The sequence below is a fragment of the Gymnoscopelus braueri genome, assembly GCF_963280865.1.
Source record: "Gymnoscopelus braueri genome assembly, chromosome: 14".
Classification (NCBI taxonomy): domain Eukaryota; kingdom Metazoa; phylum Chordata; class Actinopteri; order Myctophiformes; family Myctophidae; genus Gymnoscopelus; species Gymnoscopelus braueri.
The window spans coordinates 33,365,120-33,381,860 of NC_137619.1; the positions used below are offsets into that span (position 1 = coordinate 33,365,120).

The 16,741-nt window shown below is 41.2% G+C and overlaps 1 protein-coding gene across 1 annotated transcript in view; it reads left to right on the forward strand.

Annotated features, from left to right (window-relative positions):
- LOC308099872 (E3 ubiquitin-protein ligase NEURL1-like) overlaps nucleotides 1-14,145 on the forward strand; it is a 33,344-nt gene extending 19,199 nt beyond the window's left edge. The window contains exons 4-6 of the mRNA XM_080448715.1: nucleotides 3,890-4,621; nucleotides 9,861-10,010; nucleotides 11,040-14,145. Coding sequence (XP_080304841.1) covers nucleotides 3,890-4,621; nucleotides 9,861-10,010; nucleotides 11,040-11,284 — 1,127 coding nt within the window. The 3' untranslated portion in view covers nucleotides 11,285-14,145. The remainder of the gene's footprint in view (nucleotides 1-3,889; nucleotides 4,622-9,860; nucleotides 10,011-11,039) is intronic.
- The last annotated feature ends 2,596 nt before the right edge of the window (nucleotides 14,146-16,741 follow it).

A 16,741-nucleotide genomic window follows, 5' to 3' on the forward strand; every position in this document is an offset into this window, starting at 1 on the left:
CAGTGTGCATGCTATATGGTGTTAAGTGATATATACGGTATAAAAGACACTTGGTTTAAGCCTTATAACCATTAATTGTCTTTTAAATATCACTTCCCCTTGGCAACAGAGTGTCACCTTAAACTTTAAGGTGACTCTCCGTTGCCAAAGGGAAGCTGATGTAGGTTGTAGAGGGCATATCTGCATGCCCGCAGCCGTAGTTGCGTCAGTTTGTTGTGAAAACAGTGTGTGGCAGGCAGGTACCTTACACCCTGGTATCCAAATATGTTCTGAATGTAAGAGCACACACCCCCATAACACATACACACTTTAACACAACACAGTACATAAAATACAAACAGGTTCTTGAATAAACATTACATTTATACTGGCACATATCTTTCAGAATGTTTACGGTTTGTAAAAGCCTGTGTCACAAATCTTTCTACAGCACATTTAAACCACAGTTAAGTCTCAAAATAAATTGTGAGCTGCAGTAGGCTACAATGGCAAGAATATAGTTGATCTCTTGGGAACCCCAAGTACTCGGCTAACTCTGCCTTGAAGATGATAAGCCTGCTAATAATAAGACCCTCATGGTTGTTTGTGAACACTCCGACTGAGGAAATAATTAAGGTCAAGCAGTTTATCTGTGGTGGGCCGGAGATGTGCTTGCTTTGTGTGATAAAGAGGGGGCGGTGAGGTTGACTCTGTCTGCCCCTCGCTCACTTCACCCTATCTGTCTTTCATTTTCCCTTTTTTCTTTCACACTCCCTCCCCATCTATTTCCCACCCGGGATACCTAAGAGAGAAAGAGAGAAAGAGGTCGAGAGCCACACAGCTTTAGCCATCACGTCTGTCATGCCTTGGCCAGTCTTCTCAAATGTCCAATCAGGCTAATTTTAGCCCATGTTTGGAGGGCCAGGCAACGTGTCCCTAAGCATGCTATGATGCGGATCCATTTGTACCAACCAGGAAAGACAGGTTGTTTTGGGGGGAGGGGGTTTATTTACATAACGTTGATCTTCCCACGTGGTTTTGTGTTCAACAGTTTGCAAAATTAGCAAGGTGACGGCTATTTATGAGTTCTTACACAGCACACTGGAAATGTGATACAATTATAGAGTAGCTACAGTATCTCAGTGACAGGAGTGAGACATTCTTTATATCCGGGTGCACCATTCAAAGTTGTGATATTGTATACAGCACTTGCATGTTCTGTAAATATATAGAAGAGGTGAAACTGTAGCTTAGTGGATGCAGCTGATGTGTAGGCTGTTGGGTGTGCTCTTTGTCATAATAGAAAAAGGGGGGTATTGGCTGCAGTAGAAAACAACTTTTTATAAAATTACAGCCACATGGTTTGATTTGATTTGATTTGAGTAAAAGAAATACAAGTATCAACGCAATATAACTTAAACCCAGGATATACACATAAAAGCGTAATGAAACACTTATTTCCAACGTGGTCCTGTTTAATATGTCATTAAAATTGTCTGCATTTCCTATTCCAGCCCCTTAAACATTCCTCAAGACTACAATATGTGGCTTACCATGTGTACATTATCACGGAAAACCAAAGCTATGGGGACAGTCGGAGACTTACTGGAGTGGTGTCCTGTGTGCTTTGTATGCAGCTGGTGGAAAGTAAATAAGTACATGTACTCAAATACTGTACTTAAGTAAAATTTTGAGGCATTTTTACTTTTACTTCTACTCCACTACATCTCAGAGGCAAATATTGTACTTTTACGCCACTACAATTATTTGAAAACTTTAGTTACTCGTTACTTTGTAGATCAAGTTCACAATGCGCCGTGATGCGACACATTGTGAACTTGTAGATCTGCTATTTTCAAAAGATTTGTACACAATTTATGTGAAAACTTTTGAAATAGGAACATTCTGCATAATGAGTACTTTCTACTTTTGATACTTAAAGTACATTTTGATACCAATACTTTTGTACTTTTTCAAGTACATTTTGAATTCCAGAGTATTTCTACATATGCAATATTGATACTTTTAGTTAAGTAAAAATGTTTAATACTTGTTGCACCATCTGTTTGTATAAGGTTCAGCTGCAACAGGTTTGACTCTGGCACTGGGTACATCTGGACAGTGTTGGAAAGTAACTAAAGTAATATGTAACTTAAAGTAATATTATTACTTTTTCCCAGTAACTAGTAACGTAACTAATTACTTTCACGTTTTGAGTAATATTATTACCTTTACTTTTTTTCAAAAAGTAATTTATTACTTTTTTTCACGAGCCTTGGTGGTACTCTGGGTTTGAGTGTGTTTATTTTATCCTGTGTTGTTTTTGGTCAATTGATATAATGGTAGACTGGTTGGGATCCAGTTGCTATGCAGGCTGCTTGCTGATCCGGTCTAGAGCGGATACGGAAACGTTGCGCACTTGTCTATGTGTGAATTATCAGCTGCGGAAGGGCGGGCCTTAAACCGGATCAAACAGTGTTGCCATGTCTGCTTATTATAAGCGACTTGTTAACCAATGAAGACGTGCCGTAAGCTTGTAGGTTGGCTATTTTCAATATATATATATATATATATTTATTTATTTTCAGCAGTCATACAGAATGATTGATTTTTTTGTACTTGCATTTGCTCCTACATTCTGCCACGATGATATGTGTTGCTATGGGAGCCTTTTTATTTTTGTATTTTATTAGAATACATTTTGTTTAATAAACAACAGAAGTTGTTCAAAGATTGTGTCTCATGATGAGTCATTATCTGTTTGAGCCCAGGTGTTTGAATTTGAATATTTTTTTAGGCAAAAAATACATGAAATACATTTAAAATACTTCCAAAAAAGTCCTTGCGGTCTTGTTTCCATTGAGGTCCTTAGTATTCAATTCATAGTCAAATGGTTTTCATTTAGTCTGTAAGTTATGAATTCATACACAGTAAAAGTCTTAGTGTTAATATAATTGAAATGAGTGTACAAATAGAACCAAATGGACCCGTCATGTGTACAGAACACTTTTCAGAGTTAAATCAACAATGAGGATTTTACAATGTAGGCTGCAGAAAAGAGAAAAAAAAACAACTGCTAATGTTGAAAATGCAAAGTCAGTCTTTTGGGGAGAAAGGATGCAATTACTGGGGGCGAGAAAAAAAAAGTAACTAAGTAATAAGTAACTAGTTACTTTTGGCAGGGAGTAATAAGTAAAGTAACTGCATTACTTTTTAAACAAGTAATATGTAATAAGTAACATATTACTATGTTTAACTATTCCAACACTGCATCTGGAGTGCCCAGTACACAGCTGAGCCTCACAATATTTGTTGTAGCTTCAACTGAAGTGATGGTTATGTTACATAAAGCTACTCTGTCGCTTTTTTTGAGACACATGCAGGGACACATGCAGGCATCGGCCCCCACTGCGATGTCCCCACTTTAAGTCCTCTGTCTCTAAACATGTAGCCTAAAAAACTGATGTACGTTCTTACCCATCTCTTTGGGCTACGTGCACTACATCACAGTGGCAGAGCCATCGTGTGATGGCCGTGCCTCTGACGTGTGCAGTACACAGTGACCAGTTAATGGTCTGTGGACGATGAATGTAAAAGCTAATGGTCTGCATAAGCACACATAGAAAAACATGAAGATAGGTGTGTGACCTTTAGATTAGATTTTGTTCACGGTTATGCTCCGCTCTTCAAGCACTCCAGTAATTACACAACAAGTGGTCGTATAATATTTATGAGTGTGTGTGTGTGTGTGTGTGTGTGTGTGTGTGTGTGTGTGTGTGTGTGTGTGTGTGTGTGTGTGTGTGTGTGTGTGTGTGTGTGTGTGTGTGTGTGTGTGTGTGTGTGTGTGTGTGTGTGTGTGTGTGTGTGTGTGTGTGTGTGTGTGTGTGTGTGTGTGTGTGTGCTTCCATAGACAGTGAGATGGTTCCCCTGGACTGCCTGCGTCCTCGGTCATTTACCACCGCCCACCGCGCCTCCATTCGTCGGGACGGAGACGACTCTCGCCTGTCCATCAGCCTGTGTGACCTCAGCCTCCAGCAGCATCAGGACCTCCAGGAGGAAGACGCCGATAATGAGGAGGTGGAGAGGCTACGGCCCCCCAGCTCCTCCTCCTTCTCCTGTCATGTGCCGCAAAACTCTCAGAACTCCCAGCAGTGCTCCCTGCTGCCCGCCCTGTCTGACAGCGACCTGCGCTTCCACTCGGTACGCGGCGTCCACATCACGGCCCTGGACGAGCAGACAGTGGCTAGGCTGGAGCCGCGCGGCGAGGAGAGGACTCTGGTCTTCACCAGCCGGCCCCTGCGCTGTTCTGAGACCGTGTTCGTGAAGGTGTCCAAGGCGGGCGCCGCGCGGGTTGGGTCCCTCTCCTATGGCGTGACATCGTGTGACCCTGCCGTCCTGAGGCCCAGCGACCTGCCCTATAACCCAGATTCCCTGGTCGACCGCAAGGAGTTCTGGGCCGTGTGCCGAGTAGCGGCGGCGCTCCAAAGCGGGGACATCTTAGGCTTTGTGGTGAGCGTGGATGGGGAGGTCACGATGAGCCATAACGGTGTCAGTGCAGGAATGCAGCTGTGTGTGGATAACTCCAGGCCTCTCTGGATGTTCTATGGTCTGCACGGCAACATTACACAACTCAGGATCTTAGGTAAGAGAGAGAGATATGCTTTATTAATCCCTGCAATGTAATGAACGGTATTATGAACTAGCATCCTACAGTAAAACAGCAAATAAATCAATGGTTTTGCAGAGCTCACTGTCACTGTTATTAAATTGGAGAATGTAATAATGTGTGCGTGTGTTTAGGCTTTGTACAAATAGAAAGAGTTATTTAGTTAGAGAGACCTATATTGCTAACACACTGTACACATTGTCAAATGTGAGTGTTTCACTAAATTCTTCCATTCAGAAGTAGAGCCTCTGGTCCTTGAACGAACTGGGAAGGCTGGATTCCAGTTCACCCACGACATGAAATTTCTTTCTGTGTTTGGCTTTTTATCATCTCATATATCTTTCTTGGCATTTATAACTCCACCCATAGTTTGCAAATGAATGCAAACTTTGATAAACTGAAACTCTCAAGTTGAGCAAGAATTTCTGACAACTCAAGTTGTTATTTGATTCCAGGAGAAATGTTATACAATGTTACTGCATGGTCATGATATCATTTATAATCAACAGTTCTGGAATTGTTTATACACTCAATTACTAGTACACACATGCACACGTACGCACACGCACACATATTGTTGCTGCTTATTGTTCCAGAGACATTTGTACAAACACAAACATGATCATACATTTTTCTCTTCTGTACCAATCCTTCATGAGCCTCTGAATACAGGTCTTGATTAAAGCCTTGATTAAAAGGTGGTGTTAAGATGCCAGATCGATGATTGTGGGGCTACAGCGTGGGTTCACGACAATCAGACTTATTATGACAAGAAGAATGTCAAAAGCCAAGTAATGTCTGACAAGTTAGCTTGACCTTGGAAAGGGGATGCTAATGGTTGTTTTACAGTAGATACATTTTCTGTACTCAAGATTTTCCTATGGCTTCTGCTGACTTTGATGCAAAGGCTTAAATGTCATCATACTTTCCCAATTTTATATCCTTATGATGGATGCATTATTTGGATTAGAAGGAAATGGTCTGTTGATGTTTATGAGGTGAAACAAAAAATGTTTTGCTGAAGATGTGCCTTTGGTTATGCAGTGGTAATCATATTTGTCTGGTTTGCCTCATAGAAAGCTGGTATGCTTCAAAGCTTGCTTCTATATCAACCTGAAATCAACAAAAGGCTTATATTTCATTTCATTGCTTTATTGACTCAGAAAATATTGATATTATGTGCAAGTGGAAAAGATGAAAAACATCCCAGTCAGCACATCTACTGTGCATCAGTTTTTATGGGTGCAGGGTCAATATGAATTGTGGAATCCTTGATATCGCTTTTCGTAACCACACCCTCCCCCCATTGCCACACTTAAAGGACCACTGCCATCAATGCATCATTGTCATTATCTTTACACATTTTCAGTCATTCAGTGTTTGTTTACATTTTCTCCATGGGCATTAAAACACTACCAAACTTGCCTAAAAAATGTAGTCAGTGTTTACGCATTGTGCAGTTAAGAAATCATGGATGTTTCATTCATAAATCAACTTTCAATCTGAGTTTTAAAATGCATTAACTATAAATTTGACAAAGAATGAAGATGCCATAAAGTTCATTGTGTTGAGATACAAGTCTCTGCAAGTTGTCTAAATCTAAGAAACGATGTAACGCTTTGGAAAATGTCCCTATTTTGCGCACATTTGACAGAATGTGTCAAAACATTTAAATTCAAAAACTATAGCTAAAATAGCAGATGTACAAGCTCACAACGCGTCCCAAATCTCGCGATGTGACGTGTTGTGAGCTTGAGATTGCCTATTTTTCTATTTGTTGTATGAAGAAGTATATAGAGCTTGTGGTTAAGAAAATGCCCCCCCCACGCCCCCCTACTGATCTGTTTTACAAATCAAGCCCTGCTGCATGTAAGTCCAAATATATGCTCTATTCGTTTATTTACAAGCCCTGTGTCTCCTTTCTGGTTTTGTATTCTGGCCAAGTTAATGTTACTGATTCTGTCTCAACTTTTTGATTTTTGATGTTATCTAAACAGAAGCTAATGACAGTAGAAGGGAAAGGAAAGTTTCCTAAAATATTACAGTGTCTATCCCTAGGCATTGATGTATTAAGCTGATGGATTATTGTTTTCATCATTATATTCAATTCTCTCATGAAACGACTTTCAAAGCCAGGGGAAATGTACTGTATCTACTGTCTCCCTCGCCTCTCTTCTCATCTGCTCTCCTTGTGTAGTCTGTTTGACTGGGACAGAGGGAAGTTATTTCTATCTTGCGTGGGCTCCCAGCAGCCGGCATCATCTATCTGGAGGGGGCTGCACATATTCCTTCATATGCATTATTAAAATGTAATTGCATGTAGGTTTCATATGCTGCGTACGAGCGCTTCTCAAGCCATTACCCACTCCAGCTCGCGGGGAGTGTACTTGTGATGTCTCTGGCTCGCCCACTCGCTGCACCCGCTCAGCCAGCTGGTTACCATGGAAACATGTAGCCACCTAGCAAAGTGACACGGTCGTCCCTGGCTGTGTGAGATGGAACAGATTGGAGTCGTCCGCTTTCATGCAGTCATTTAGTAACACCAGAGATTTTGAGATTCTTCTAATCATTCACATTACTTTAAAAGATCAGTGAGTTTGCCTGTTGCTGCATTTCAGCTGCCCCATATTAATGTGTATTTTTAAGGTTAAAGACAATGTTATGCTTTTTTTTAAGACTGTTCAGTGCAAAGAGACTGGAAACCTATAGGGCAAGAGAGGGTGAGACATGATGGGTGTTGGATTTGAACCCAGGTCCGCGCTCTCACACGGAGTATAACTGTCTGTGCACTAACTGGCTGAGCCACCAGGCATCCCTCGGTGTGTGCTTTCTGCATGAGATTGGTCAAAATAATAAATCGTGAACCTTGCCAGTGCCAACACAAAATTTGAAAAAAATAACCCAGAGAGCACTAGAGCAGAGAGCCCTGCATTAGATAAGCATGTGACGAAAGCCTCTATAAATGTGCTACATAACCACACTACATTCATCTGGGAACCCCCATTGCGGCCTCCTATACGCAGTAAAATCCTGAGTGTTAATTTAACTCCCGAGAGTGTACACATGGACCCAAATGGATTCATTTGTACAGTACGCTCTGAGAGTTAAATTAACACTGAGTATTTCATGGTGTACTGCCTGCATACCCACGCACATTCATAAGCTTCCCATTCCTGGTCCAGGGGTGAATTTGTACTATAATGGCAGAAGGTGAAAGCTATCCTAGATGAAAGGATGTATGAATAGACATGAAGGGCATCTGTTCTCTTATTAGAGGGGACCAGGATATCCGTTAACAGCTGCTCTATCACAAAGGTCATGTTAAGTAGGTCTTAGTAGGGAGTTGTTTGTATTTGGACTAACACTGTATGCACAGTATACTGTTGTATATACAGTATGTACACAAGTTGTTGAATTGGTTGAAAAACAGATAGCAGAAATATATTTAGTATATCTGCTATTAGCCACAAGCAGTGGCCTGCTTTGTTATTATATATACATTGGATTCTTGGTTTTACTATTTGCATCCAAAAAAAATGTAATAATACATTTAGACAACAATTAAGACAAGCAAAGATTGCAGGAGAGGTCTCTCCATAAACAACAACACTGCCCTGCATATCAAATGACCTAGTGTTTATTTATGTGTAGGTTTATTTATGTGTAGGTTGTGACTTTTTAGACTGCAGCAGCTGGCGTGGTCTGAAAAAGAAGGCCTCAGGCAAAGTGTACTACAGTGCACTCTGACCTTAGGATGGGCACATTTGTGCACCGTATTTATATAGGTCTGTTTTTATCATGCAATGTCCTCCTTATTCCACCACTCCCCTTTCCTCTTATTAATTGATGCTGATGCTGATGATAATCTAATGATTACGATCAGTTAAGTGAGCAAACATCATGAGCATATTTAGGTTTGTGCACTGCTGCATTGCAAACACAGCATTAAATACTTTAGCACATGGAAGATATCATGCCACAGGTGGTCGCTGGCTCAGCGAAGTAACAATATTTTGGTCACGGACAGCTGAAGGACAAAGTGTAAATAACAATGCTTTGTGCCTGGCAGACACAGTAGGGCAGAACTGATCTGTGGGTTTTGGAGCTGGCATGTGAGACGAGATGAGGCGATTTTGCCAGTAGGAGGAGCAATGCCAGCCTGAAGGCCATGGTCTTGTAGTGTTCATGGGGGGACGGGTGGGCTGCATGGGGATGGAGTTTGTTGGACAGAGTCCCTACTGAGAGTGCATTACCACAGGCGCCTACAGTAACTCACCCACACACACCCACACACCGACTGTTGACTCACCGAGTCATATCTGCAGCAAGATAACACAGACTTTGTGTTTGCGTGTGCATGTAATGTGCATGGATGTGTGCATGTGTGACAGTGACAGGGAGAGAGACAGGGAGACATGAGGAGATGCGTTATTTGCTAATTATCGGTCGTTCTGGCTGATGTGTCAGTGTGCAGTGACACAACGTCGGTTTCCAGTTACACCATTATGGCGTTGGGGCTCTGCATTAAGAGATTACAGATGTTGTCTGTCAATGCTCAGACTTTTTGTACGGCTGCTTACAGAAGAGTCAATTAGGCACAACACGCTTAAGCCAAAACATTGTCAAAAAATTTTCGGGTGCTGACACTAGAACATTGGAAAAACATGATTGTCTGCTCTCACAAGGATCGATTCCATTGCTTTTTGATGCACAGCAGCGGTTGAGAAACAAATGAATTTCAGTACTTAGCCTTCAGATGCATGCAGGGAGAAAGAAACCATGTTTTTCATGCTGAAAAAAACACAATTCCACAATTTTTTCTGACATTTTTAATGCCTCCATTTTAAAGCAGAGAAAGTTAATGCCCTCCTTCTGACAAAAATATGGTTCCAATCTTAGACTTTTTGAGCCAAAATGTAATTAATCCATTCATAGACTTGGAGCAAGTAATTTCTCAAACATGACGGGTTGCTATAGTGCCTTCTGGTCTAAAGTAACATTACATTATATTTTCCAAATGTCCTATCTTTAATGCCCCAACTTTCTGACAGAACAAAATCTTCAAGCCCCCCCCCCCCCCCCCTTTCTGGAGATAGAAGTCAAGGGGGCGTTTAGCCCTTGCTTTTGAGGTCCGAAGCGGGCATGCCTTCATTTTACAGAACAGACCAGAAGTTAAAAATTAAATGTGACATTCTTGTTTCCTCTGCATTCATAGGCTCATCTCTGCACCCGGACATCCGAGGGCCATCAGTACCCAGCTCCCCATCCTGTACTCCCAACGCATCCAACTCGGAGGCCAACCTTGACACGCACTTGAACATGAACCTCAACACCAGCTACCAGATGACCTACAGCTGCTCCACCGGTTTGTTCATTTTTGACCTGTTGCACCACTTTTAGGCAGCTCTCACCGAATATACATTGCAAGGGAAGATGAAGAAATTGATTGCAGTTGTACTTCAAAAATATCTTACCGTATTATATTTCTTCCCAGACCCACTTTCCCCTACAGCACTCATAGATGACTTGTTGGCCCCTCTTTCTTGCACTGATATTTTCCTTCTCACCACCTCAAACAATTACATACAGTAGCCTACCTAACCCTAACCTTATGAAACTACAGTCAAATCAAATTGGGGACACCCATTTTTGGACATGCGTCTAATCAACTGGTTTGATCGGAATTCAAAATGTACTTGAGTAAAAGTACAAAAGTATTAGTATCACAATATACTTAAAGTAAAAGTACTCATCGTGGAGAATATCCCATTTCACAAGTTTTCAAATGTATAAAAAAAAATTGCAGATCTACAAGCTTGCAATGCGTCCCATCACGACGCATTGTGAGCTTGTAGATCGGCTATTTTCAAACGGCCGAAATGTATATAGGGCTGGAGTGGGTATTGAATGTTTTGTAATAACAATCAAAATCTACAAAGTAATTAGTAATTCAAGTTTTCAAATAATTGTTGTGGAGTAAAAGTATAATATTTGCCTCTGCAATGTAGTGGAGTAGAAGTAAAAGTACTGAAAATTGGAAATACTCCAGTAAAGTAAAACAACTCAACATTGTACTTAAAGGGATACTTCACTTTCACATAAAATAAACATTTAAAAAATATATTAAAAATAAATGAAAAAAGTAATGGAAAAATCACGGCCCCCTCACGCATTAGAGTGTCCTACTAATGTGTGAGGGGGCCTTTATTTTGCCATAAATTCTTTCATTTTTTTTTAATATTTATTTTTAATGTTTATTTTATGTGAAAGTGAAGTATCCCTTTAAGTACAGCACTTGAGTAAATGTACTTAGTTACTTTACACCACTGCTCACTCTCTCAATCTCTTTGTCATACATTCTCTATAACGCATCCCTGTTTTGTCGTTATCTCAGGTACGACGCCTGGCTCTCCCTTCTCCAGCCACCTGGAGTCCCCCTCCTTCCCATCCTGCTCAGGCTCGTGGAGTGACGAGTGCACCATTTGCTACGAGAATGCCGTGGACACTGTGCTTTATGCCTGCGGACACATGTGTCTCTGCTACGAGTGTGGGCTCAAACTCAAGAAGATGACCAATGCTTGCTGCCCCATCTGCAGAAGGACTATCAAAGACATTATAAAGACTTATCGAAGTACGTAGTGTGGCAAAGGCCTTCATAGCCATTTGAAAGAGAGGGGCCACAACACATTGACTTGAGACCTGTGTGTGATAATCATGGCTCAGGTACACTGTTCCAAGACAGCAGTTTGGCCTACCAGAGAGTACAAAAGCTCAGCCCATTTGTGCACGAAATCTTGCTCAGGTACCGGAAGTCAAGATCCATATTAAATGACAATTACAGTATATCTATGTCATGTCAGTATGTCTACAGTATGTCAGCCTTGGAAGTCTTGCCGTGGTAAACTACCTGTAGTGTCTTGGATCCAGCATTGATTGGTGATCATAAATATGTCATCTGAGGCATGGCCAGGTCTACAAAAAAAAAAAGGTTTATATGTTGCTCGAACTGGGGCTTCCGAACCAGTCCTAAGAGTCTACTTATGACCACTGCCTGTGGTCTCTGTGTCCTTTCTGTAGACATGTACTCTGAAGAGGCATCTCTCTAGCTCACTGCACAACAATAAACTCACTGGTGATAGCACCGCTGCTAGGTGCCTTGAGAAGTGGAGAAGCTGTCTTTCTTGAGGCGTGAAGGCAGTGAGGAAGACAACCATCGTGCTGATTCCATCAGCCACTACCCTTCATCACTCCTCAGAGGTCTCCACATAGAAAAGTGTTGTTGTTGACAGCCATTAGAGTCAGTCCTCTGGCGAATCGAGGGAAAATCAACACAAAACATTTTTATCTGGGATCCTGCAAGGAATCTCTCAGGGATAAAGAGGAGGAACAAAGAGGAATGGCCGTTGGTTTAAGTTGAGAGACGTGATGGGAGAACGCCTTGTGGAATCAACCTTTTTATGTATTATAAATTACTGTTGTTATAATTTAAGGGTTAAAGAATATACAAATGATTATTCGTCGAACGAAATCATAACTCACAGTTATATTTCCGCTTAGCGTGCTCCGGTGCCCTTTTATCAGATATGGCAGACTTGTGTGAAGGAGAAAATGTGTGAACACTCTCGCCTTAGAAGGTCACACAGTGAGTTAGGATGTAAATCAATGAGGAGCAGGGAGAGGAGGTGGAGAGAGGATGTCGCTGTGTTCACCAAGAGAGACGAGACACAGCAGAGGAAGGGGCACCTTGGCTGCGTGTCTGCACCAGCGCCAAGAAAAACTGGTTCGCTCAGAGACACGCCACAGATATATCAAAACTCCCATCTGATGGCTTGTAAAATGTGGGCCCTACGTTGCGTGTTCAGTCTCTCTGCCGTGTCTGGCTGCTTAGAAAGCTTTGGTGGATGGTGTAATGGGAGAAAAGTCATCCAAAATATAAACAACTGAAGGACAGTATAGTATTTTCTTTCATGGCTTATGTTTAAAGAGCTCACGTGGATGATGAATCAACCTTCCTGTTATAATAAGGTACTCATAAAAGGGGTTTATTATTCCAGTTTAAGGGTTTGCTTACTTCAGATTGCACATTTCTCTTTCATAACTGTGGTAGTACATGGACAGTAGTAATGTAATGAAAAGTAGTGGAAAGAAATTTGAGCGTGAGATACAAGTTGTTTTGTAGACCATTGAAAAAGCCCTGTAGGCGAAAACATCATTGCGGTGGATTTCGGCGCACCATGTTTACATTCGGAGGGATGAAAATGAACCATGTATTCACACGTGTACAGTCGTCAGTCGGTGACAAGGATGTAGCTTGTTATTGTTGGATGGTGTGTGAGATTCACATTTGCATATCCATTGCAGAGTGCTGCTTTGTGTCTTTAAGGCAAATGTTTTTGAAGCTCTGTGGACATGTTCACATGAATAATGATAATACATTATTGCTCTGAAATGTAAAGAAAAAAGCCAGTTTTGTTTGTTATTGAATTATTTGTAAGATATTAAGTGGTGATTCTCCATGGTGTTTACTCTTGTTATCTCACCTCTCTCAAAGCTAAATTATTGAAGGATCAGTGCCACAGCGATATCTTACTATTCTTGGGTGCCTTCAAAAGAGGTGTCTTGGCATTGGTCAGTTACAACACTGTGGGAACCAGTTGTGTATTAGGAAGAATATAAGTAATTTTTACTGGTTGTAATATAATATCAGAAGCTACAGTACAACCCACACAAGCCAAGTACAAAGTTATGGTGTGATTTCCAAGCAAATGTTTTGGTGTGCTTAATATCAGTGTAAATTGCTGTATTGAGTGCTGTTGATGAGCTGTCTAAATATCGCCAGACCCCTCTATCTTTGCATAATACTGGAATTTTATTGTGCTCAAGAAATGCTCAGCTTTTCATTTTCTACCCTTTTAGTTTTTCTGACCAAATGAGACCTTTCAGACATGAAATGCTAATGAAACTTTTTAACAGAGAAAATTTATATTGGTGATAAATGTATAGTAACTGTACATTATGAGATTTATTTATTTTGTCAATGTTGTTATAATTATCACTATTGTTCATATGTATCATGTCAGATGAAATTGTTAAAGTATTGCTTATTTTATAGACACTGAGATATACATGTTTGTTTTAGCTGATTTTCACTATAAAATATGCTTTTCACCTGGGAATACAATACAGTGAAGCATTTGCTTACCTAATCTAAATAACTTTTGTATTGAAATTATATTTTCCCACTTAAGCACATTTCAAGACTATGTTGCAATCCTACAGTATCCTACTGTAAGATTGCGTACCTGCTGTAAGTACAGCAGGTAGGCCTACTGTATGAATTGTGCCGATAGACATCATTCTGATTTGATTGTGTTTCTCCAAATGTGACCAAAACAAAACCATTAGGCTACTTAAGTAAGAGGAGGGCCCATATGGCCTTTGGAAAAAGATAATCTGAATTGGTTTTCATTGATTGTGTGCTTAGATCAACATACATTGAATAAAACTACTTTAAAAGTCTAAATATCTTTGGATTCTTACTGCAATGTCTAGCCCCACGGCCTCGAGATGGCGCTCTTGAGTCCTGACTAGGCCTACTGTACTTGATTAATCTGGAGATCAATCAAGTCGATATTCAACAGCGCCATCTTGAGGTTGGGGGGGGGGTAGGGGCAGGAACCGTTCAATGGAGTTCAATCAGAGTTCAATGGACAGGTGGCGCCATCTTGGGAGGTTTACTTTCAACGTCACGTTCTCTTTGGCCACTTTTGTGTCAAAACACAAAACAAAAACAAAAGCCACCGCCAACCACTAGAGACGTAATATAATGTTATAATTTATATTAAGTGAAGCCCTGCTTACTGTCCATAACACAATGCTGTTGACAGACAGCCGCCTATACACAACAAACTGCGAGTGTACAATGTTTTGTTCAAGAACAGAGCGTGTGTGAATTCACTATGTGTTTTAGCTTTAGCTTTAGCTAGAGCATTGTTAACCCTAATGTCTATGATCTTACATTCATTTCACGAAATGTATGTAAGATCACAGACATTCTAGGGCTAGAGAATTGCAATCGCCAAATTTCTAAAAGACTCGGCCGCCTCCATTGCTCCAATTATTACCCACATAATAAACCTCTCCATCATACAGGGACGGGTCCCTAACGATTTCAAAAAAGCAAGGGTGACCCCTCTGTACAAAAAAGGAAACAAATTAGACCCTGGCAACTACCGCCCTATTTCTATTCTTAGCTCCATCTCGAAAGTCATGGAAAAAATAGTCTATGAACAGGTCAATAAGTATCTTGCCGAAAAAAATCTAATCTACAAATTCCAATCTAGTTTCAGAACAAACCACTCCACTGACACATGCCTTCTCTATTTGAACGACTCTATCAAACAAGATGTCGACAAGGGCAAATATTGCGGCATGGTCATGCTGGACCTCCAGAAGGCCTTTGACACCGTCAATCACCCAATTATGATCAATAAGCTCAAAGCAATAGGTTTTGATGATACGTCAGTGAACTGGATGAGATCCTACCTGGAAGGGAGGGAGCAAGTGGTGGAAGTAAACGGCATCCAGTCCCCCCCCCTCCCTGTGACTTGTGGTGTCCCACAAGGAAGTATACTAGGACCTTTACTGTTCCTGATATATGTGAATGACATGTCATCGGCCTGCGACTGCAAGCTGTTCCTGTTCGCAGATGACTCGGCCCTGCTAGTCTCGGACAGGGACAGGCTGCAGGTTGAGAAAACTCTCAGCTCCGAACTCAACAAGATCTGCATCTGGCTCTCTGATAACAAACTTTCATTACACCTGGGTAAAACTGAATCCATCCTCTTTGGGTCCAGTCCTAACCTTAGCAAGGCAGAGAGTTTCACGATCAAAGTGGGTGATGATGTCATCAAAAGAAAGGATGAAATTACCTACCTGGGCTCCATCTTGGAGGCAAACCTCTCTGGTAACAAAAACGCCGAAAAAGTGATCAAAAATGTCAACCGAACAACACGCTATTTGTGGAGGATTGATCGCCTAGTCAGTAAGAATACTCTGAAGATTCTTGCAGGGGCCCTCATTCAAGGTCATTATGATTATGCATGCACTTCATGGTATCACAACACCTCCAAGGCCTTAAAAACAAGGCTCCAAACATCCCAAAACAAACTTGTAAGGCTACTTCTTGGCCTCAATCACAGAACCCATCTAACCCCTGCTCATTTTGCTAGGATTGGATGGCTTAGGGTTGAGGACAGAGTACAGCAACTTGCTATGGGCCTGGTCTTCAAGATACACCACAACATTGGGATCCCCCTGTATTTGTCAAAATACTTCCAAAATGTTAATGAAGTCCATGATCATAACACCAGAGGCAGCTCCACTGATCATGTTCAACCCAGATTTGGCTCAACTAAGGGTATGAACTCGTTCTCATGCTATTCAGCAAAAATGTGGAATGCCCTACCAAAAGGAGTAAAGGAGTGTAAAACCCTACTCACTTTCAAAACTGCCCTAAAGATACACCTTCAGGAGGCTGCAATTCGAAAATGGCCCCTGTCTAAGTCTTAACCTACCCCCCCCTACCCCCCCCCCCCCCTCCTTCATTTTCCTCTTTTGTATATATTTATATATTTTTTTCTCTCGTCATACCAGTAACCTGAAAGCTGATTGTATGACATTCTGTATAGTAGTGTGTATATCTGCCTGCCTCTTATATTTCATCATGATTTGTGTGCATGGGGTTCTCATCTTAAACAAGCGTTATGCTTAATGAGGGTTTCCAGTTTAGTAGACCTTGTATTGTGAATTTGTACTTCCATTTACTGTTATGTACTGTCATGTACTATTCTCATGTCTTTCTAAATAAACTACATCAATCAATCAATCAATCAAGCATGAGGAGACAAGAGACGGAGCCAGTGAAGAACACTTCTCCACCCCGGCAGCAGAGACAGAGATGATGATGACAGCACTAAAGCTGACTTTGGCTTAGGCGTACTTCAGGTAAGATTTGTGCATGGGGGGAGGATTAAGTTGCTTAATGCAGTGGTTCTCAAACTTTATCATGTCAAGGACAGCCAAATTGATACACAA